The 24,272-nt window shown below is 34.8% G+C and overlaps 5 protein-coding genes across 5 annotated transcripts; 1 reads left to right on the plus strand and 4 right to left on the minus strand.

Annotated features, from left to right (window-relative positions):
* Nucleotides 1-12: 12 nt before the first annotated feature.
* LOC125069335 (FAD-linked sulfhydryl oxidase ALR) lies at nt 13-1,838 on the minus strand. Its single transcript, XM_047678796.1, has 3 exons — nt 1,489-1,838; nt 917-1,110; nt 13-455 (listed from the first exon to the last, which is right to left on the minus strand). Exons 1-3 carry the CDS (start codon nt 1,597-1,599, stop codon nt 293-295), a joined length of 468 nt encoding a protein of 155 aa, XP_047534752.1. The 5' UTR covers nt 1,600-1,838; the 3' UTR covers nt 13-292.
* Nucleotides 1,839-2,615: 777 nt separating this feature from the next.
* LOC125069189 (cytosolic Fe-S cluster assembly factor NUBP1 homolog) lies at nt 2,616-11,193 on the minus strand. Its single transcript, XM_047678591.1, has 9 exons — nt 11,038-11,193; nt 10,873-10,953; nt 10,410-10,570; nt 5,175-5,276; nt 3,737-3,827; nt 3,534-3,605; nt 3,222-3,415; nt 2,865-3,051; nt 2,616-2,776 (listed from the first exon to the last, which is right to left on the minus strand). Exons 1-9 carry the CDS (start codon nt 11,066-11,068, stop codon nt 2,739-2,741), a joined length of 957 nt encoding a protein of 318 aa, XP_047534547.1. The 5' UTR covers nt 11,069-11,193; the 3' UTR covers nt 2,616-2,738.
* A 228-nt stretch (nt 11,194-11,421) lies between these two features.
* Nucleotides 11,422-14,208, plus strand: LOC125069337 (tektin-3-like). The gene is made up of 11 exons (XM_047678798.1): nt 11,422-11,552; nt 11,631-11,770; nt 11,898-12,149; nt 12,212-12,302; nt 12,371-12,512; nt 12,584-12,681; nt 12,801-12,920; nt 13,075-13,207; nt 13,276-13,406; nt 13,746-13,900; nt 13,962-14,208. The coding sequence occupies exons 1-11, from the start codon at nt 11,526-11,528 to the stop codon at nt 14,170-14,172; spliced, it is 1,500 nt and encodes a 499-aa protein (XP_047534754.1). The 5' UTR covers nt 11,422-11,525; the 3' UTR covers nt 14,173-14,208.
* Nucleotides 14,209-14,485: 277 nt separating this feature from the next.
* LOC125069344 (cytochrome c oxidase assembly protein COX11, mitochondrial) lies at nt 14,486-16,602 on the minus strand. The gene is made up of 4 exons (XM_047678809.1): nt 16,268-16,602; nt 15,760-15,915; nt 15,305-15,472; nt 14,486-14,713 (listed from the first exon to the last, which is right to left on the minus strand). Exons 1-4 carry the CDS (start codon nt 16,499-16,501, stop codon nt 14,570-14,572), a joined length of 702 nt encoding a protein of 233 aa, XP_047534765.1. The 5' UTR covers nt 16,502-16,602; the 3' UTR covers nt 14,486-14,569.
* A 6,016-nt stretch (nt 16,603-22,618) lies between these two features.
* On the minus strand, nt 22,619-23,741 carry LOC125069559 (longitudinals lacking protein, isoforms A/B/D/L-like). Its single transcript, XM_047679079.1, has 2 exons — nt 23,705-23,741; nt 22,619-22,965 (listed from the first exon to the last, which is right to left on the minus strand). Exons 1-2 carry the CDS (start codon nt 23,739-23,741, stop codon nt 22,619-22,621), a joined length of 384 nt encoding a protein of 127 aa, XP_047535035.1.
* Nucleotides 23,742-24,272: the final 531 nt, after the last annotated feature.

Below are 24,272 nucleotides of genomic sequence, written 5' to 3' on the forward strand. Positions count from 1 at the left end.
ATTCTAATGTTATTATCACATTTTAACTACAGGTGGCATTAAAACAGACAAAATAGTTATATCTTCATATTAAAACAATGCTTAATCTTTAATATTAAAAGTTTAAGGCTTCACAGTGAAAATACAACCTATGTGTATAATATTAGAAAGGCATATTGGATTATTTTATTGTTTTAATGATAATTATAATTTAAAAATCTTTGATTGTACAATTTGAGTATATTAAAAAGTTAGAGCAACAATGTGGTCAGAAAAGTTCATTAGGCAATATTTTCACTGCGATATTGTACAGCTAATCACAAGAGCCGTCCAGCCAGCCATCCCGCCACCTCTCGTGGACTTTGCTGCAGTCAAACACTGGCTTGCCTAGTTTAACATTCACTACGTTATGTCTCTCACACAACCACTTTGCGAGTTCGTCTTTGGATTTTGTTTTTGGTGGATGCTTTTTAATGCTGTAAAGAGAAAAAATATATGTTTTTCAAATACCATTTTAGTTCATTTAATAAAAAGTATCAAGTTTGCTAACTATATAACAGATAGAAATAGATATAAATATATATAGATAAAAATAATATGGAGACTAAATATATAAATATACATAAATCGTTTAGTGAAGTTTATTTATTTAAATAAACTTTTTAGTGCTCCAACAGTATAGCACATATAGATATCCAAGTGTTTCAGCAGTATAGCATAAATGTATATTTTATGGGAAGATAGGCAGTTGTATCTTTTATGTTAATTGGTTTTCTTCTTATGTATAACTCCAGAATATTCTTAATCTCTTTATTTCTAATAACAAGGCTTGAGATCATCTTTTTTTTTAAAGGTCTTTTATGATCAATTCATGCTGCTTATAAATGTTGTCAGGCAAAATAATAGAAATGGTAAATAATATTTACTAGTTACTTACTCCTCTTGAAAGTCTAGAGCGCAAGGTTCACATGGATAGAATTGAGCGAATATATTGAAAAACTTAGTCATGTTATCAGATTCCACTTTGGTTGGTTTATCTGGAAAGTATGCAGCCATGGAGTGAAGAAAACCCCACGTCGACCTGCCCAGCTCATCTTTATCCAGTGGACACTCCTTGGCTTGCTTAGGTAGCTTAAAAAAGAACAAAAAATAAACTGTTACATAATAATTAACAGTTAATTGTCATATATTTCATTATATTGTTGAAATTTATAAATGGGTGTTTTGCAATTAATAATTACATGACTCAGGTATTGCAACAGATTATATCATAATTTTGAGCGATTGATAACGTTAATTCTTATGAAATTATATATTAAAATTATGATTACGATCTATTGACCTATATTTGGCGAAACTGTTAACCATGCCACAGATTTATAAATGAAATAACATAATATACAACATTTTTACTGTAAAGGAGGAATATAGATTTAATTTTTCTTTTTACAAAATATTAATCTAGTCGAATTTTAATTTTAATGGTTACGAAACTGAATATAACCTTACCGGTTTACTCGGCGTAGTAATTTTTGACTTATTCTGCAGTTTTGTCCAAGTCTTGAAGTCTGAACATGCTCTGCAGGGTTTGTCTTCTTCTTCATCACGATGAGCAGGCATTAGGATAACTTATACTTCAAAGTTTTTTATCTTTGTAATATGTTATATTAATTTTGCAATATTGTTTACAACCTCTATCTGACATGACAATTCAATATCAATTTATTCGATTAATATATTTTGACTCTTTTTTAAAGTTTTTCAGTTTATCACACGGGCAAGTAAGTATTTATTAATTTGAATTATTGTATTATTTTTAAATTCGTTCATATTTTGGACACTAATTTTCTGCTTATTCTGCCAGTGTCAATATCATGTGACAGTGACAAAGATAACGAATACGGTCGTTTGGAAATTATAATAAATAATAAAAGGAATAAAACTTTTTTTAAGTGAACGTCCACTTTTATCAAATTTTAGTGAAATATCGTTCTACATGCTTTATGTTTACGTATATAATAATTCAAATATCTTCGAATTTATTTTCAAAGCATAAAAAAATAACATGATAAACTTATAACAGTAACGTCTTAAACTCAGGTTAAAATAATTTTTATAGCATTTTATTTTCTTAAAATGAAGTATAATTATATATTTTTTTGTATGAGTCGTATCAGATACTTTACTATATATTTTTTCAATTCTGTAGTACATATAAACAAGGTCCTTATGATGTAAACGCATTGAATGATACTCCTAATAATATATGGCGTTTTAAAACCAAACACAAAATAACAATCAAATACATTCATTAAGTTAGCCACAGGACACTTTTGCATTTCATTACATGCGTTGACGTCACAGCCACTTATTTCGAAATGCCAATGATGTGTTTCATATCTTACCATCAAATGTGTATTACAATGTGTATATATTAAGTATTACTTACATAATATATATGTAATACGTGAAATAATTACTCTAAAACAAGTGACCAGTCTAATTAATGAAATTTTAAATAGGCATCGGTGCGCAATTTAAAGGTTTTATTTCATAAAAATACCACATTATTATTTTAATCACTAATAATCCTACTGGAAATAAAACAACATTTATAATGTAAATATAATGATATACTTATATTATAATTTATAAATTCCATCGTCTCATCTATCGTTTGTACATCGACTAGGCATAACAATCATTTTGGAACAGTCGCTCCACGGCCGTCGCGCAGCGCCGCTCAAGATCCGAGTTCCCTACGAACTTTTGGGCCGATCGCACGAGGCAACGATTTCTGAAACGAAAAAGGGTAAAGGTAAGCTCAGAAACAGCCCGATGGACGAGCGATACTCGCAGAGCGGCGACACATCGGAGGCGCGTACCGGCCACGATCGCCCGCAGCGCCAGCACGGCGGGCGAGTGCGGCAGCTCGGCCACGAAGTCGGCGCCCGAGTCGCAGCAGCGCGCCAGCAGCGGGTCGAGCGGCAGCGCGCCCAGCAGCCGCGCGCCCAGCGCCGCGCACATGGCGCGCGCGCCGCCCGTCGTCGCCGGGAAGATCTCGCTGCGCGCCTGCGCACGCCCGCGATATTTTTATCAGATTTTTGTTTCATTTTTAAATAGGGACGTTAGCCTTCACACCGTCTTCGTTCGTTCTTAGGGCGTACACGGAAAGCGAACGTATCGCACGAAGAGTACGTGTACCTGTTTCCGTTCATGAGCATTTCGGGGCGGCACGTTACCTGGCAGTTGGGGCACACGAACAGCGACATGTTCTCGACGACGCCGAGGACGGGCAGGCCGACCTTCTGGCAGAACTGGATCTCCTTGCGCACGTCGAGCAGCGCCACCTCCTGCGGGGTGGTCACCACCACCGCGCCCGACACGCCCGCCGCCGACAGGTACTGGATCACGGACAGGTGCTCGTCGGACGTGCCTGCAAGATATACGACATTTGTAAATATAACTTCATTATTATTATTAGTGTATTGCTACTATTATGTACGTGACATTGTGTATATGTGTGTCACTGTATAGTAAAAACATGTCTTTACCTGGCGGTGTATCGATTAACAAGTAATCCAAGTCCCCCCAATCCACTTCACTTAAGAATTGCTTAATCATACCTGCAAAATAATTAACATTTTATAATATGCACATATTTAAAATAAGCTACTTACTAACGTTTTTATTTTCACACATCAAATCATTATATTGATTCACATTAGTAAAATGGGTAATTTGTTCAAGTGCTTACCATTTTTCTTCGGCCCCCTCCAAATAACGGCGTCATCGGGACTAGCCAATAGGAATCCGATTGACATCAAAGACAAATTATCAGTTACATACTGAAATATAAATAAATATTGTGATAAATTATTTTAACAACCTAATCAAAGGCAACGTGATGAAATGAGATTGGATAAGTCCAAGAGTAGAAGTAGTTTAATAAAGTAAATGATGTATTGTTTACTTCTAAACTGTCAGAAAATTAAGTTTGATATTAAAACAGAATAATTATATTATTTACACTATATATAAATAAACTCGCAGCTTCCGCCCCCGTATATATATAGTACATATTCGTAATGGGTTATTCGTGACGGGTGTATCATGTGTAATAGTATTATATTAATTATAAATATACCTAAAAAATAATCAAGTATTTAACCATCTAGAAACACCGTGGAAACAAACTGACTATCAAACGTTTTAATATTAAAAAAACAATTCATTTTTTTTAATATTGTAACAGATTACGTTATAATTAATAAAACTTTTATAATTCCACGAATAAACAACATGATATTGTAGAAAATATTAACACTATTCGGAAATCAATTAATGTTTCATAAATTTAACTAGAAGCCATTAAAGATTTGTTTGTTGTGTTACGTCAGGGGGCGAGATTCAATACTCTCGAAGCCATTCAACTGCGAGGGAATGGACCTTTATCTAAATTCATTACATTACAAATGATATAAGATGTGAGCGCTAATTAAAGAAGCTACATACAAAGTATAATAAATTATATTATTTTATATTATCTCATGATATTAATAATATAGACATCCTGTGTATTTAAGTACAGCTTTTTGAAGACGGGTTTCTTATGAATCAGTGTTCTTCAGTCGAACTAACAACGTTTTGAGCATATCTTAAAATATCGAAACTTTACCAAAAGTTCTCTTAGGTAGTTTTTTGCTCATTTAGTATTAGCGCAGTTTTTGTAGTACTGCAACGGAATATGGCATTCTACATACAAAACTTAGGAAAGCTCTTGATAGTCAGTTGGATTCCAGTGGCTCTTAAATACTCGATTGTGGCATTTTTAATCGATAATCGATTAAAAATGCCACGATAATCTATTAATATAATACTATTAACAAGAAGAAAAGCCTTTACATACCAAAGAAAGTCAAGGCAAATAAACAATTTTAACATTGAATGACGAAATATCTTCGGTCGAGATCTTGAATAATGTAAATGACATTGAATATTGAGGAAGTTGCTATCGGAACTTTCGTAATAAATTTAATGCGGATATAAGTAGTTATGTGTACTTGTGTTGTATAATTAAAGATATATTAATCAACTACTTGTAGTGCACAGTGTACAAGAGCGATTGAAAAGTCGCACGGAATTTGTAAATTAAATAGTTTGTTAGCTAAGGAGCTGGAAGTGGTTGTACTCACGACAGGTGACCAGCCCGAGCCAGAGTTGTGTACTTGCTCTCCGCTGACGCCGAGCACGCGCGGCTGGCTCGGCCCACATATATCGGCGTCTAGTATACCCACCTACAAAATAACCATTATAATATATTTATAATTATATGAATAACAGTAGCGATGCCGTTACGTATTAGTTGAGTTTAAAATTCACAACTTTCCTAGCGCGGTGTGGCCCCGGTTCGAGACAGAGGGTTTTTGTTGCTTTCTGTTTAGTATGACTTCCTGACAATGTACATACATGCAAAATTTCGTGATGTTCAGTTGAGTAGTTAAGACTTGAAAACTTTACAAACAAAAATAAACTCAATTTCACATTCGTAACAATAGTTAGGATGTATCTGATAATAATTATAAAGTAAACGTACATATATCGCTGAATTACATTATTTGGGATAATAGTGAACTCAAATGTACATGTGGCAGCATGATGGTGGAATAAAGCGAACCTCCTCTTCAAAAGGATATAAAATCTGAACTCAGCAGTGGGTCTTATACAGACCGTTACTAACTTTTTTCATACTTTTACATACATTTGAGTTTTACATTAGTTTGGGGCTCTTGACAAAAACATGAACTTCTTTAATTTTTAAGCGAACGAAACCGGAGATGATTCTTCTCGTTCGCTTGAAGTTTTTAAAACTACCTAAAACTTTCCTTCAAGAAACAAATTATTTATACCTACTTATTATAAATTGTTTCTTAAAAAACATTAAGCAGTAGAGTTCACGTATCGAAGATAAATTGAAAAGAAGCAAGAGGAATATAAACCGTAGTTGGAAATACGTATCGTACGTACGTATATAATTAATAAACAATAATCAATAAATTATTGATTGCAATTTTATCAAGTAGGTACCTTCAAAATCATGCCTTGTTCTTGAAATTGTTGAAATGTCTTGATGTTGTTGAAATCAGAACTATGTTAAGAAGTTTATCGTACTGGGTATGTGAGTTTTGTTTTTCGACATTACCTATCTTGTAAGTGCAATTGACGCGAAAAAATTAACTATTCATATATACAAATTAACATATTATAATCTGTACATAATACATTACTAAACATGTTTAAAAACTAGTTATATAATAAGGTCGTATTTCTATATTACTCCTGGTGAAAGTGATGTAAAAATCAATGGTAAACGACTTTGTAATTAACTTCCTATAAAATTTATGAACTACAAACATTTCTGGTTTTGTCCTCATATATTTTATAATTGAGTAACTGACCCTTTAGACTATTTACATTTATATATGTAGGAAGAATCATCTCGAAATTTCAGAAACTATACCACCTACAAACTTGAAATTTGGCAGATAGGTTTATATCACCCTTATAGGGTGAAGCGGGATAAAACGGGGGTAGGAAGTTTGAGTTTTAATAATTTCGCGAGGGTAAAGCTGTAAAGCTGCAGGTTCAGCTAGTCACCAACACGTATAGATTTGGAATTCATACAGAAATAGTTAAATTTTTCTTTATTTAAATATACAATTAATCTCCACAGAGGTCGTCCGATGTGTATTTTTACACGACTGCCCAAAAAGGAGTGTGTTCATGTGTTTGTTCTACCATAAATTTTAACTGGCTGAACTGATTTTGATAGGTTGGGTATCGTTATTCCATCCCGTCTAAATATATTTGTTGTTGTTTTATTTTTGCTTGATGGTAATATATATTATTTTAACAATTGAGTTTATTTAAAGGGCCTGTATCTACAAAGCTGATCTGTATCGCCATTTTTAGTTTGTTGGTTGTCTATCTGTTGGTTAAAAAGTTTGCTCCAGTCTACATATGAATGTATTCGTCAGTACGGGTTTCGACCAAAACGGTCCACAGGTGATCTTCTAGCGTACGTAACACACCTCTGGGGTGAAGCTATCGATAAGCGTGGAGAGTCGTTGGCCGTCAGCCTCGATATCTCCAAGGCTTTCGACAGAGTCTGGCACAGAAGTCTTCTCTCCAAGCTGCCGGCATACGGTCTGCCGGTTCAGCTCTGCACCTGGATTGCTAGCTTCCTACACAAGCGCAGCCTTCGCGTTCTAGTTGATGGTTGCGCTTCAAAATCCCATGTAGTGAATGCTGGAGTCCCCCAGGGGTCTGTGATATTCCCCACGCTCTTTCTTCTGCATATCAATGATATGCTCTCTCTCGAGAACATACATTGCTATGCAGATGACAGTACAGTGCACGGGGGATACCACGGACGCGCAGCGGCTGGACGGGCGGAAACTGAGGAGAGACGGAGGGATCTTGTTGTTGAACTCGATAGGACGTTAGGACTCATCGCCAAATGGGGCTCTGACAATCTTGTTGAGTTTAACGCCAAGAAAACACAGGTGTGCGCTCTCACAGCGAAAAAGTCACCATATTCCCCTCCTCCTTCCCTCTGTGGCACTACGCTGGAGATACATAGCAAAGTCGCCATACTGGGAATCGACGTTCGGTGCGACCTCAATCCAAAGGATCACATCGAGGCTGTTATAAAAACAGCCTCACGTAAACTCGGAGTCCTGAACAAGGTGCGGCGTTTTTTCACGCCTGCTCAACTGCTCCTGCTGTATAAAACACAGGTACGGTCCTGCGTTGAATATTGCTCGCACCTCTGGGATGGCTCCGCTAAGTACCTACTGGAGGCCTTGGATCGGTTGCAGCGACGTGCGGTTCGCATTATTGGCGATGTAAAGGTCACCAACACCCTCGAGCCTTTACAATTGCGTCGAGAGATAGCGGCACTCAGCGCTTTCTATCGAATGTGTCACGGCGAGTGCTCAGAGGAACTATTCTCCCTTATTCCTGCTTCCCCTTTCCTTCACAAGTCCACGCGTGCTGGTTCTCGATGTCACCGCCTAACTGTGACATCAATTCCATCGCGTACAAAGAAATTTGGCAACTCTTTTCTTTGTCGCACTTCCAAAACATGGAATTCTTTACCAGCGCACGTATTCCCCTCCTCTTATGACCTGGGTTCCTTCAAACGAGGCGTGAAGAGGCATCTTGCGGGCTGGCAAGGCGGGGGCGGCTAGAGCAGATCACCTTTCCCAACTGCACTAGCCGTCGTCGCGTTTGGACTCTACTACCACTTACCATCAGGTGGAGCAGAGTCATTTGCCCTCTCGGGCTATAAAAAAAAAAAAAATTATCATAAATATTACCTTAGTCGGAAGAATACTGTATTCATCCGACTAAGCTAATATTAGTAGTAGTACGCTAATATTATAGTATTCTTTTATTCAATCAATATTAAGTATTTAAAAAGCAACCTAAACTTAAGCACACCTCTAATGAGCTGACGGCACTCCATTGTTTTATTTTAAGCTTTCAGGTTTAATATAGAATATACAAATGATAAATCCATTGATTAACCTTATCTGTTAGAGATTGTGTAAATGTTTGCTTGTAGGTTGGAAATGTTATTTATATTTTCAAACATAAAAATATAATTTAAAAAAAAACTTAAATAATAAAAGTAAGTAGAAAAGATTCGTAAAAAGAAGGCAAATGTCTGGTGAAACAATTCATTGATTGATTTTAAGACTTAAGTCGGAAAATGAATTCCACGTATTATATTGAAGTGACCTATATAGGCGGCTGTGCCAGGCGGTGCCAGGCCACGAGACGAGGCCTTGCGAAATCTCCGACCAGACTTCGGAATCGATACACGTCTCTCGTATTTTAAGGCATTGATATGGAATTCGGCAGCTCATATGAACGGCGTTCGAGATATAATAGGGTAAAGTTGCCAGTTTTTATTTATTAAACACAATTTCTCTTCTACACTTTTCACATTATCTTTCATCCATAATGAAGGAATAAAGTTAAATTGGTAGTTCAGATAGTATACTTGTAGTCCTAAAGCTGTGCATAAATACGCATTCGATACATAAATAAACTTTTTTACACATTTTTTCGATTCACAAATGTAATAGTTTAAAATTCAGTTTCAATATATGATCAACGAAAAGTAACATCTGAAGTTTTATACACGCTCGTAAAAATGTAATATTCATTGTATTGTATGATTTATTATTTTTTCGTAAATTAGTTAGAGCAACGGTAAATTAGGCTACCTGATGTAGGTGGTCATCAACGCCCTTAGAGAGACAGACCTTGGGAACTAAAATGTTATATCCCTTGTGCCTGTAGTTACACTGGCTCACTCACCCTTCAAACCCAAAAACAACAATACTTAGTATTGCTATTAGGCATTAGTATACATATATGATGAGTGGGTGGAACCTACCCAGACAGACTTGAACAAAACCCAACCACCAAGTAAGGATTGACTCCAAATATAAGTTTATTTTTTATTAATATAAAGGAAAATCCTTTTATTATTAAGGTCTCACATAATACACAAAATTTCTTTTTTTTTTATTAAAACTGGCATATCTCGATCATTTTTCTTGCTCCTCAGTTTTGCAATTTTTGATAACATTAATGGTCGTCAAAACCTACGATGTTTTAAAAAAAACGAATTATCAATTGTTAAACAAAGGAGAAAAAGGAATAGCTGTGTTTTCTTAGCTCGCTTATAATTTTATATGACTATTGTGACTGTAGTATATCAGTATGATAAAATATATAATTGTGGTAGAATTATATATCTCATTTTAGTCTATTGGCAATTGTTTGTTTATTTTAAAACATCACATATTATGTAACATGAACTCACTTGAATGATTGTGCAAAAATATTTGAAGAGACATTAATAAGTTGGCAATGATTAAAAAAAAAATTGTTCTATATTGATCACAATAGCAAGCGTATATTTGTATGAATCAGAGTAATACAGGTATACTATGAGATATCAATGTAAGTAAAAGTAATATCAATAAATTTTTTTTTAATATTGATATATTATATTTTACCGTTTATTGTTTTTGTTGCACTGCTAGTAATATTTATCCAAATGTACTTTTTTTCCTTAAATAAATTAAAAAAAAAGAGTATTCATATTGGGTGGCATAATATAAGTGCCGATTGATGTATCCATCCAGATGGGCTTACAAAAAATTTGAGGATTAATTTGAAACAGTCAAAATAACTTATTTTGTTTTGCATGAATGTTGATGTGTTTATGAATTTTTAACATTGGGTAGCAATGAATGATGAAATATTAATAAATATATTGTTTAGCAACAACAATATTTTATCAAGTGAGATAAACATGATTGTTGTGAAATGATGATAAATAGACTTACATTTGCATCAGGATTGAGTTTGGCCAGCGCGTGTCCCAGAAGTGAGGTGACAGTACTTTTACCCACCCCGCCTTTTCCGGAGAGAATTATGATTTTGTGTTTCACATTGGCTAGGCGCTCTTTGATTATTTCAAGAGCAGGATCTGGTCCGGCTGGCACTCCTTAAAATTTGTTAAGTAATGTTGTTTTATTTTTATATTATGAATAGATTATAACTACATTCTATTTAGTCAAAAGCAAAATGTAAACTAATAATAACTTGCAGCTTCGACCACATTTAAATGTTGATAAATGTTATAATATTAAAAAGTTCATGTTGTTATGCTATCAATGTTATTACAAAGTTTTTATTTACATTTCAAGTGGTAGCATTGAAACCTTTATCTGGTATCGGTGTGCTTTGTAAACAAATAAGTAAATCCTGATCGTATATCAGTGATATCAGTAATGTTTTCTACTATACCCGATGCACAGATGTTCTGGTTTGGACATCCAGCACACGCCGAGGCTTTGCCTGCATCCTCGCTTTGAGTACCAGGGCAATCTGAACGAAATAATTGAGTTTATTTCAATATTCCAGGAACTTTCAAAATAGCTTATGAGTAAAATCAAATTATATGTAACTTACGATTAGGTGCGTTTTCAGGAACGCTACTCATTTTATTTAATTTTTTCAATGGTGTAACATTTATTATCCAGAATGTTAAAACATCCGCATTAAAAAATACTTTCAAGCAAAATAGGGTCCCGACTTACTCGTATCAGTGACACTGTCGTCTGTCACAATAACTATCTGCTGTTGCTCACTGTCATGAACTTGACTTTGACTTAATGTTTTACGTTTGGGAACAAAATCGACTGATAGCACAATAAACGACACAACATATTAGACCTATTTAGTCATTATGTATTCAACTTTAGTCACTATATTAACTAAAACATAGAGATTTCATTCTCTTTAATACAAACTAAAAAATAAAACAATGACATAATTTAAAAAAATGTCATTACTAAGGAGTAACATGACACCGAATAACATTTTGAATTTCTAGTTTTATATTGATGTTTTACCATTAACTTATTTATTCTAAATTTTGGATACCAATACCCACGAAAATGGCTAAAGAAGTTTCCATGTGTACAGTAAATATATCATTACATATACTAATAATTATATTATTTTTTGAAAAATGTCGGTCATTCAATTACTTTTCTTATTAGCAACTACAACAATGGAGTCCCGTAAAAGAAACTCCAGGTTCTCCAAGTGTACCCCCACAAGTAGGGTACTGTTTCCACTCCCCAAAAAAACATCCGTGGAGACCTATCATGGGCTACGAAGAGATTGAAGTTACACCGATGTAAATATATTTTATCATTTAAATAAGCTTTATATGAATGACATAGTATATTAACTTATTATGAAACTTTGACTGCTAGTTATTTTTTATATAAGTTTTATTCTCATAATACTGTTTGACGAAATAGGCCATCCCAACCGATTACAAATACCATGGTGGATCCGTGCTATACGCCAGCTGGGATGGCAACAGAGCCTTTGCGGTTTCCTAACCTCGTCACAGGCTTCGACCGAAGCCCTGAACACGCAGCTCGAGCAGCGCTTTATACTCGATACACCCAGAACGAATGGAATCAAACCAGCATAAAAAATTATAACGAGTCTGATGCGAAGAGAAATTTCTCAGAGCGTGTAAGAAATGATATTATGCGGATGCTAAGGTAAGACTTAATGTAATTAAAAAAAAAACTCGAAAGATACTCATATATTAAACAAATTACAGAGAGACTGACGAAATTGGAACACAGGGGCAACGAGACTCTGGTAGAAGAATCGGCGAAAGGATAACAGACACTACATTTTGGCGCAACGAGGTAAGGTTTTTTTGCTGTCTGTACATAAGTATATAAAAAATAAATATTACCCGTACATCCTTTTTTAGGTTTCGATAGAAATGGAGCGGCTAGTGGCGACCTGTGAGAAGCTGAACGATACGAGGAGGCAGCTCGAAAGAGCTATCGCTGGAATTGAGGGTCCTCTTCATATTGTACAAGAATGTTTGTACCATCGCGAGAAGAGACAAGGTTAATGTTTTTTCTTGCTGTATTGAAAATGAATCATATTATTTTAATCAGTACCTAACGTTATTTGTCAGGGATGGAGCAAGTTCACGATGCAGTGGAGCAGTCTCTTTTAAAGGAAGTAGCTACACTACGGGAATGCCAGGACAAGTTCCGCAATATGCTCGAAAAGGTGTAACTACAATATGCTGAACTTAGGACAGTATTTAAGATTGATGACAGCTTGTTTGTGATGACCAGGATATTTATAACTAGGTTGTACAGACGATAGAACATTTTTATATTTTGCAGGTACGGCAACAGTCTAAGAACTGTCGCGCGACGCAGCACGAGCTGGAGACCGACCTTCGTAACAAAGAGTACGCCCTCGGCATCGACTCCATGTGCCACCAACTCAACAACTTTTCCAAGGCAAGCGAACGCTACCTTCGAATCGATTTAATCACTAAATCAATCGATATTAACATTCTGGTCCTTCATATTCAAAATGATTTCGTAGCGAATGTTTATGTCCCGCATCCCAGTCCCTATGAAGTCGTAGATCTGACCGGGGGGGGCGTTACAGGGCCTGCAGTTCTACGCCGGCATCGAGCGCTACGACCCCACGGTGTGCGACGGCGCGCGCTGGGCCGCCGCCAGCGCCGCCACGCTGCAGCGCTCGCAGTCCGAGCGCGCCAAGGCCGTGCAGATGCTGTCCGGTGAGGCGCCGGCCGGCCCCGCGGCGCCGGGCCCCCCCCCGGCCGCTCTGACGAGTTCCCTTCCGCAGACGCTGAGAACTTGATCAACGTTTCGGCGACGGAGATCTGGGATCAGTGGAGTAACACGAACAGCGCCTTTACGCGTCGGATCGCGGAGACCATCGAGATCAAGAACAAGTTACAGCTGCATTTGCACAAAGTGGGTAAAGTTACTTCCGTAACACAGAACGGGCGTGAGTTTGTTAAATATACATACCTATTATTTAACATTATATAGATGATGAAAAAGCGTGGAGCTAAAAGTTATTGACGTTCATGTAGGATGTATTATATATATAATTGTATTTACTGTACTTTTTTGTAGTTTTTTTTGCAGGTTCCTCTCGGTAGAGTCTACATTCCGAACCGGTGGTAGCTTTACTTAATATATTTCTTTAAAATGTCAATCGAAAAGCGCCAGTACGAGCCTACTCGAATAGAGTATATATCGTATTTGTTAATGGAATATCTCAGAATATTAAGCGAACATTTGACTCAGATTCAACAAGAAATGTTCGACGTGGAGAAGACGCTGGAGTTGCTGAACAAGGCCATCGAGGACAAGCTGCAACCCATGAAGGTGGCGCACACGCGGCTGCAGGCGCGCACCAACCGGCCGCACCTCGAGAAGTGCAGGGACGAGGCGCAGAACAGGTGCGGTATCCGAGCGGCGCGAGGGCCCCGCCTCGGCCCCTCTCACGAAGGCCCCCCGCAGGCTGGTGCGCGAGGTGTGCGAGCTGCAGGCGGCCATGGACGCGCTGCGCGGCAAGCTGCACACGGCGGAGGGCACGCACCAGACGCTGCTGGGCGTGCGCGCGGGGCTGGAGGCCGAGCTGCGCTACAAGAGCAGCACGCTGTTCATCGACCGCGACCAGTGCATGGGGCTGCGGCGCGGCTACCCCGTCACGGCCGCCGTCAAGGCCTAGGCGGCCGGCGCGCGGAGATTAAATTCGCAGTTCCAATATCGTCTTTTTATTTCACCACGCTTCCGACAAGTAAACAATCTTACGTACGGATTCACGTGCTCTAACGACTGAAAAACTGAGCTTATTTTTGCCTGTAACCTCTTAGTTAATACTGAGATGTACCTGTCTATATGTGTATTTTAAGATAGTATTATTTGGAAAAACTGACGAATGTCAGAGTTCTTGAGTAACTTTCGCAAACATTTCTTTAATAATGAAAAATATAAAAAGGTTCTTGCATTTATTGTATTAAAAGTACACAATAACACAACACTTACTAAACTTATATTTTAATTTAAAACAACTACATAAATTACATAATCTGTGCTAACAATTGCTTTTATTTACATCACAACATTTATCTAGCATAAGTGGGAACAGGTAACTTCAGTCCCTCCTTAGCCTCGAAGAAAGTATAAGATAGTACTATTTCGTCAACATATTCCATTTTGGGATCTTCTTGAAACTCTGGATCTATGTAGAAAAACACAGGCATGTCGACCTTTAACAAAAATAAACATAAATTAGTTGACATAAATACTTTTATTCGTATATAATAATGATGCATATAGTCAAACTATTAGTGGTTCTGCAACACATTTGTGCAAATGAATAGGATATTAACCATCAGAACAGCAGTACAGCAGTTTTGGTCTGAGATGTTCATTAAGAATTTACTGGGTCGAATGGGATTACATGATGTCACCAGTACTACTATAATACCTATGGTAACTAGTTTTCTACTAGACTGGTTTGATAGTGCAAACGAAAACTTAATTTAAAAAATATCAGCAGCCAAAGAAAACATAGGAAAATATTAAAGAAATAGATGAAATAGTTTATCAATATTTGTTATTCTGTCAGTAAAATTGAAAGAGCAAATATATTGACAAAACATCAAACAGTTGTAGTTTAACAACAACCCATACCAAACCATACATATTATTTTAAGTTCATTTCATAACATTATGTAACAAGTAACCTCACACAATAATAATGATTTCAATCTTAATGTTTTGAGGTCTGAATGAGGTTGAATGTCTTGATTGTTTATGGGGTATTTTTTAATTGATACATCAAAAATATATATTACCTGTTCATGAGGATTTAGCATTTGTTCCTCAAAGCAAAAGCACTGAATCTTATTGAAGTACTGTCCCGCTTCAAACGGGATCACATTGTATGTGCTAATGCCAATCACTGACTTATCTGTGGGGTTCCGTGCTGTGTAAAATGCAAGTGCAGTCTCACCCGGCACCACCTGTGAAGTATCCACTTTTAAATATTCTATTCGGAATGTGTAAAATCTTTAGATATGACTTTCATTTTAAAGTGTGTTGGTTCTTATTTTTTTCATAGTATTATGTCTTTAAGCATATTACTTTTAACTGAGAAATTTCCTTTAAGATGTTTTTAAAAAAGTAGAAATTTTTATATGTTGCATAACAATATATTGACAACATAGTTCTATATGGTGCCGTCAGTACAACTTCATTGTGCGTGAGGAATCTGCATATAGTATACAAGTTTGATAAGGAGATAACTTACAGTGATATCAGTTTGTTGTGGTTTAAAGTTCCACTGCATTGAAGATGCAACATCAGCATTGAAGCGAATCTTTAGTGGTCTATCTTTGACTGCTTTCATCTTACTGACAGAATCATCAGCCTCCGCTTGTCCAGTAGTACCTCCATAGCTATATGCCTGTGAAGCATGAATATTGTTACATTGTATTATTTTTATATATGTACTGTTAATGGAAATTGTTCTTTTATATTATAACCTGAATGAAATTTTGAACCATTTGACAATGTTAATAAGACTGCTTTATGAAATGTGTCTAATGTTTCTAGTATTATATGAGAGAGGATGCTCAATGTGTTACACAAGGTATTTTTGTTCAAAATTTATTGATAATACAAGAACTAATATAATAATAATGCTATTGAAGAAACAATAGTAAGATTAATAATTAAGCCGTTTCGCTTAATTTAAGAAATTCTTATGATATCTATTGAATATGATAAGAATATATTTCCTACATGGTTAGACATACCTGGCAAAATATCCTATATAATGGCACTGCCGCATAACTTAAACCGACTGTCATCACACCGAGTGCTATCATATAATTAAGAGTTGACCCGATTTTTTTTTGTTCGTGTGTTCCACGAAGAACACAAACATTTGGTAAAACATTTTTAGAAAGTAAAATAACAGGCGAACTTCGACTTATATTATTCCTAAATGTATTAAGGTAACACTTATTTATATAGAGTAATCTATTCATATTGTTAAATCACTAATATGTTAATTGTTTAATTCAAATAGAGACATATTCTACTAATAATAGTCAATTGATTATTTTTGCCGAATTTTTCTATCGTTCTTATTGACATTGACATATAGAATACTACAAATAAATTATGACAGTTACTGTGCGTTGAGAAATGTAACCAATCAGAATATTAAAGGTATACCTAAAGTTATTTATATTTACAAAATAAAGTCTACTTTTAAATTAACATATCTAAAATAATTCAATATTGTCTGAAAATAGAAACTATTATATATTATTTGAAAAAGAAAAGGTGATCTATTTGTATTTTCAGAAAATATTGAATTTTTCATTACATTTGCACAAATATACTTTTTCAGTTATAATTATAAAAATACTATTTATACTTTGTGTTGATATACAAATGAATATATTATTGTGTGTTATACCTTTGCCATTAATTTACACAAAAATTATGTCAAAGACCTCGGCTAACTTTCGCGCCAATGTTTAAAAAATTGTTAATATTTTATAACGTAAACGTGAAAATTAGCATAGTAAGCTTTTTTTGTAATCTAAATACCTAATAAAAATGAAATTACGACATAAAATTTTACCTTAACTTTAATCAGAATTAAATTTAATATCACATTTTTTATTTTCACTTTGAGCGATGCATCATCCTTTGTATTCTATAGTCATGACTTTGTGTTTCGTCTTGATATGAGCATCCGTGTGAGTCTTTTGATAAGCTTTGTAAGTGCAATCCAGAAATGGACAGCGAAACATTGGTTCTTTTCCACATTCGTAGGTAATGTGCCTTCGGTAAGTGCTTTTATGTCTGTACTTCCTCTTGCATTTTTCGCATTCGAAACTAGAATCGAATTGCGACCAATAGTTTTTAGTCTTCATAGGCATGATGGGTAACATATTTTGCATCATGTTTTTAAAGAAATCCAGATCACCTGAAACAAATTGTTTTCTAAAAATTTATAAGAATTTAAAACAACTCTTATATCTATGTACCGTATATTACTGAATTTTTATATTATAAATTTAAGGCGGAAGGTGGGTCTAGACTATTAAGACACATTAGTATTTATTAAATAAAGAACATTTATTCTCATTCTTAAATCAACCAAATTAAAACAAACCAAACACACTCCACTTTAAAATAATTTATAAAATACAAAACAAAAATCTTTTACTTTTTAATTTGTGCAGTATTTGACTCATGAATACATTGTATACACAATAAAATATAACAGTACTTTGAAAAAAAATAAATAAACTTGACCTAAACTTGATATTCATATGAAAAATCACGACGCATCAGGGCTTGAATTTGTATTTTTCGTGGATCGCGTTCAGGAGATTGGTATTTAGACCGCGTATTTCGTCCAAGTACCTGCAGCGTCGATATTTTTATACGATGCAGCGAACACGGCTTGTAATGACCGTGTCGCTATTTCGTCTTCGTAAACAATCTAATAATTTTAATAATAATTTATTTCTCGTATTCCAGAATAATCCTTATTTTATTATTTTGTGTTAATAGAAACCGAGAGGTATCATATAAATTTATTAGTTTGGATATTTTCAGTTTAAATTTTATTCCTTTAAACATTAACACAAAGTAATAAAATATGTAAAAAACATTCTTTAATTGTTGAAACAATAAGAATTAGAAGGTACATATTTTAATAAAAACAATTATATATAAAATATTAATCCAGATGCGTTTTAGGTCAAAGTATAAAATTGTAGGTTTTTATTTTGCTCGATATCAACAACACTATAATATAAAAAAAAAACAATTACTATTTAAGTTTATTAAAATGAGTGCGTTTTTTTTATAATAAAAACACTGAATCAATATTATATAAAAACTATTTCATTTTTTTTTATACATATAGAATGTAACGTTGGTAAGTAATTATGAGTATATTTTGATGTTATCGTAATTATTTATCAACCAAAACCTAATATTTTAATAATAACGCATTTGTAATTTTTGAATTAAAGGTAACATGTAATAATTAAAACAAATTCAATATTTCTTAGATACAAAATGTCCATTAAAGAATATTCAATTGCAAAAAAAAAATGCACAAAATTTACAAATGACCGTAGCTCAAAACATAATTTTGTATAAATTCGCCCAACTGCTTATTAAGATGTAACTGTAAACAGTTCTGAAACGTAATATGGGCATGTGCATTTTTCGGAACATTAATTTAAGGGTGCAATTTATTTAGAAACGGAGTATAATCATTGAGGTGCTTTAATCTTGAAGCAGATAAAGATAAGGTAAGGTATTCCTATTAGTAAACAATGTAGTCAGTCCACGCTGAAAAAAAAAACATTATTATGAAAGATTATCTAGGAAGAAATGTATCTTACACAATATATCTTAAATTTAATAAAAAAAAACTCTTAAAATTTACGTCGTAACAATAGTATTACATATTTCGTATAAGGCACTTATAAAGGCTAGAATCGACTGGAAGATTCTTTGGTTTAATATATTGCGCGTTTTCTTTGAACTTTAAAAGGTAACTTAGTTATTAACAATAACAAATGCAAATATTATATACAATTTAACAAAAATACTGAAACTATAATACAATTATTTGGCTTGGTATAAATTACTTTGATAAATTTCTTTGGCAACAAGGAACACACACTAAATAAAAATTAATAACAAGAACAAGAAAATTTAACAATCTAAAAGTAAAATTATTTTTAAAAACATGTCTTACGTAATAGTTATACTTCTTAAAATATTATGTATTAGTAGGTCAACATTGCCACCATAAACCAAAACTCGAATTTTATATTAAAATCTCGGTGGTAACATTATTGTATTGCTGCCATAAATTATCTCAATGATATAAAAACAATCGTTTTCTTCCTACTCTCATATGAAGTACTTTTTTTTTTAAATAAAATGCAAATAAATTGATTTTATTCAAAACACAAACATTGGCTAAGGCAATATTTACTAGAAATCGTAATTTATATTAATTTCTTCGCGAGAACTAAGATTTAAAACATTTTGATCATTTATGCACTTGGACTGCGAAAACTTCTCACAGACATCCTCATGGTGAAATCCTTACTCCTTCTTTTAAGTATTATTTGAATTTCTTCAACTGTAACAGAAATAATAAATTTGTTTTTATTTTAATGTAGTTATGAAAAAAACTATTCAAAGGCGGTCCATCTTAAAGATGATTACAATATTTACAACTTTTGCAAGCGATCTCACAGGCTATCTGCTAAAATTACATTAATTACATATATATAAAATAATATTCATAAATTAAACGAATATAATAATATGCCAAACAGTCGATAAGACTTGTGCATTATAGATTAAAAAGCGACATTATTGTTGAAACGAAAGAATAATAAAAATTATGATACAAAAAATAATTAGTGCGGTGAGTGGGTGGTGTTTGAGAAACTTGTCTTATGAAATTTTAAAACCGTGGTTTTGTCAATGTTTCATTCGCGAGATGTTAGTATAATGATAGTCAAACTATATATTCCGTTAGTCCCCCTTATAGCCGGTTAGTAGTTATAAAAAAAACTTTTACTGAAACCTTGATGGTTGGGTGGGTCATTCCGACACGAAATCCACTTTCTCCGGCAAATCTTTGTGCAGATGTCGTTCATGTAGAAGCAAATTATGCTTTTGATAGGCGCGATACACGCAGTAAGGACACTTGAAACTCGGCTGTTTTCTACATTCGTATTTAATATGTCGCTGTAGAGAGCCCTTGTGCTTGTATTTATTCCCACAATCCACGCACTCATACAGCGTCCACCCGACTTTGCCGCTACTCAGACCGGCGGTCCCATAACCCAATATATAAGGTGTGTACAACTGTGCAACTGAAATTAAAACGCAAACAAAAATGAATACGTGCAAATAATAAAAAGCTTCCACCGTAATATGTAAGCAAAGCCACCTCAAGATGTGCACGGACGTGAGAAGCGGAGGATAATGCACCATGTCTCCCATTAATTTGTTTCACTTTTCCTAGTTATACTATTTATGCTACTTCCATAATTACCCCTTAGGATAGCATGCGACCATTTTTAAGACAGGTTAAAAAAGAGGATTCACCGAAATTGGAAATTTACACAGGTTTTTCCAATTTAAGTGATATTGAAAAATCTCTGAATATTAGCAGTTAGAATTATTAATACAAAACATGCAATGTTACAAACTATTACCAATATACAAATACCGCAGTATTAGTTATCTTAACAAGTTCACTTAACCAAATTATTAATTCCGATATAATGTAACAGGTTGACAAAATTATAAATTGAAACTATAAAATATCAAGAATAGCAACTTTATTTAAAATACAAAAAGGTTATAAAATACAATCAAATGCATTTGATCACTGTAACTTCTATTGTCAGATTACACGCTACAGCCCGTCAACACTCTGGGTAGCAACTCTTACTATACATCGGCTAGATTTGACCGGCTCACTTAGATCTAGGCTTGTTATGATTTCAATAAAATAACTTTAAATTTGTTCGTTCCGAATACGAGGTGTACTCGAAACGTTTGAGAATATTCTTATCACAGCTATGTTGTACTGGGTATGTTCGATAACGGTTCTAATAGACGATTTGATCCTTAGCAGTAATATTGTCAAAATTCACAACCTAGATATTCGCAATAACAAGTTACATTACGATTGATTTGACCGAAACTCTCCATTGTGAAATATTTTAAACCCTAATGACTAACTTTTTGAAGGCACTTAATGTTATATTGAAATGACTTGTATGGTTGTACTTAACGAGCTCTACATTTTGATTGTATGATGGTAACTCCTGCTGATTATTCTAATCACGTATCACGAAAACAAAATTATCCGAGAATCTTAGACGAGTCCTCTCCCGCTTTCGAATGAACGAGGTAAAGTTTAGACGCGAACAATTCTGCTTAACGTGGTATCATAGCGAACTTATAATTTCTAAATGGTAATGTATAGAAAGTACTTAAAACCTAAATGGAAGATTTCGTTATCAACCAATTATGACATGATTCCTTTGTGCGGGTCACTCATGCGATAATCCCTCAATGGCAGTGTCTACAATTTAACAATCACTTTAATAAGGCACTCATTTCCACTGGTTTGACCTAATCTAAAGTAAAAAACAATTGGCCCCAAATATAACATCGAACAACGAGTCATTACACCTCATTCATCTCCAGGAACTTAAAATTAATACCACTTAAACAATATCTGATCTCTGCTGTCGTCAGGACAGACTTTACGTTCTAGATTAATATAAAATAAATGCATTACACGTAAAGAGATCTAAAATAATCGAAAAAAAAAAATAATATAAAAAATTAACTTATATTGAGTATTACAAAAATAATGGAACATGCATTATGGCAAAGACCTAAAACTTGCATACTAAGCGACAAAATAGCTTCATTTTAACTAATAACTACGTAATAAAATAAAACAAAAGAACGCAAGTATTCATTACAACTTTTCCATTCTCACTACATTTAGGTACCCACTTATGTTGTACGTTAATCTCGTCAAAACAAATGAACCCAAATTCAAACTCGCCAATGAATGAATTCTTTTTAACATTTAAAGTTAAATTTAGTCAATAGTAACTGTAACTGGTAACAAGGAGCTATACTTTCCTTAGCAACGATCTAGCGAAGCTACACGCCTATCTTCGTCAAAATCAGGAATGATAATTTACACGATAAATGCTGTATATAAAAATATATAGAAGCGTAACTATACAAATCACTTTTCTTAACGTACTGGATAAATGCAACAGTTGCTTACACCGTCGCAAATAACTGCAACCAGTGTGAATACTAAGAGAAATTCGTCATGAGATTAAATTCATACGGTATCTATAACACTCCACATCCCCCAGACCGGAGTAGGTAACGAGCTAAGGCACAATGTGGCCCATCGAGGAAGGCGATTACTATCTAACGTGACCGTCCCCCGTCACTATCACAAAAGAGATTTCATCACATTTATCACAATCGGCTAAAAACTTGAGGAGCCTGAACTAATCGTATGAGAAATGTAAAATATCGGAATCGGCCTCGTCGGACTACGTGCAGGCGTTCACGTTGTCCTGCTTGATGTACTGCTCGTGCTTGACGTGCACCTCGCGGTGCATCCGCTCCATGTGGCGCGCGATGTGCATCTTCTGCTTGGCGCGGTACACGCAGTAGGGGCACTGGAACTGCGGCTCCTTGCCGCACTCCCACTTCTGGTGGTTGCGCAGCGACGACTTGAGCTTGTAGACGCGGCCGCAGTCGGGGCACGTGAAGCTGGGCTCGCCCGCCGCCGGCAGCGCGGCCGCGCCCACGCGCATGCCGGCCACCAGCGGCAGCGCCAGCCGCGCCGACCACTGCTCCCACGACAGCCCGCCCAGCCGCGCGAACGCCTCCTCGCCTGCAACACGGGCACGGTCACTGCGCGCTCTGTACGTCCGGTGGAACGAGTGCCGAGTGCTGTGATCGAAGCTTTGCGAGAGGAAAGTAAAAAAAAAGAACAAAAAGAAAATAAATAACGTTTATTGCGAAGATCTGACGGTGAATGATTCTAGTAATGCTCGGGGTCCTTCGATACACTATCCGTTATGTTATGTTCGCACGCGGCGCGGACCGTGTACCGGGGAGGTTCGAGGTATCATTTGACCGCCGAGGTTTTAGTCACTGTGACCTACTCTAACGAACGTTTGTTAATTAAGTGTAGTCTCCCGACCCTTGGGTTTTCTCGTCTACCTGAAATTATTAATTATATTAGTATGAACAAAAAGGAAAAGAATAACAAAAATGCCCTGCGCGAGTCGAAAAATTTAAGCTGTGAATCATGCAATCATGCAAAGTTACGGTAAACACAAAAAAAAATAAACAAAAAACGGGCAGAACTTACCTAACAAAAATTTGCGTAAAAAAAAAAACAAAACAATAAAATGGGAGCGTTATTTAAAAAATAAAAATAAAAAAATCTAACATTGTATAATATATTTATATTTTATTAAACTTTTCTACCAAGTAAACCCCAATATATTCATATAAAAGTCACTCTATTAAACTAATTCAATCCAATAACATTAACAAACAATGTGAACTTCGTAACATTCAAATGTTATTCTAATTCATACATTACCTAAAAACCTTCAACTAACATGATATGATGGAAACATTGCATTCGAAATTATTCATTATTCAATGCTTAGCAATGACTTGATCTAATAACAAATAACATATTTTAAGTTATACCAACGTTAATAAACTAATACTGACTTTGGTCAAATAGCTTTGTTATCCTAAGTTAACAACAAAAAATATCAACAGTCAATATGCTAAAAGAAACTTGAATATTTATTGCGAATAAAAATATCAGATAATATCAAATATATTTTTTTATAAATTTTGAACACATTTTTATCCCAGTAAACCGAAATATAAAACCACGTAATATAATAAATATTTTTTTATATTATCTACAGGTAACATTGTAGGCACATAATCGATGAGCTTTTGCTTACCTAATATTAAATGACCTCAAAATCGTCGGGGATCTTATAGCTATCCCCGAACCGGAGGCATCTAAAAGTGGACTTTATAGTCCTAAATCAATAACCTAATAAACAATAATTATTAAAACTATTAAATAAAAACTTTGGATCGTCTACTAATGGGAAGACAAGTTAATGGTCCCTGACAAGTTGTTAAATAATTTAAAAAATATAA

The sequence above is a fragment of the Vanessa atalanta genome, chromosome 15 (genome assembly GCF_905147765.1).
Source record: "Vanessa atalanta chromosome 15, ilVanAtal1.2, whole genome shotgun sequence".
Taxonomy (NCBI): Eukaryota; Metazoa; Arthropoda; class Insecta; order Lepidoptera; family Nymphalidae; genus Vanessa; species Vanessa atalanta.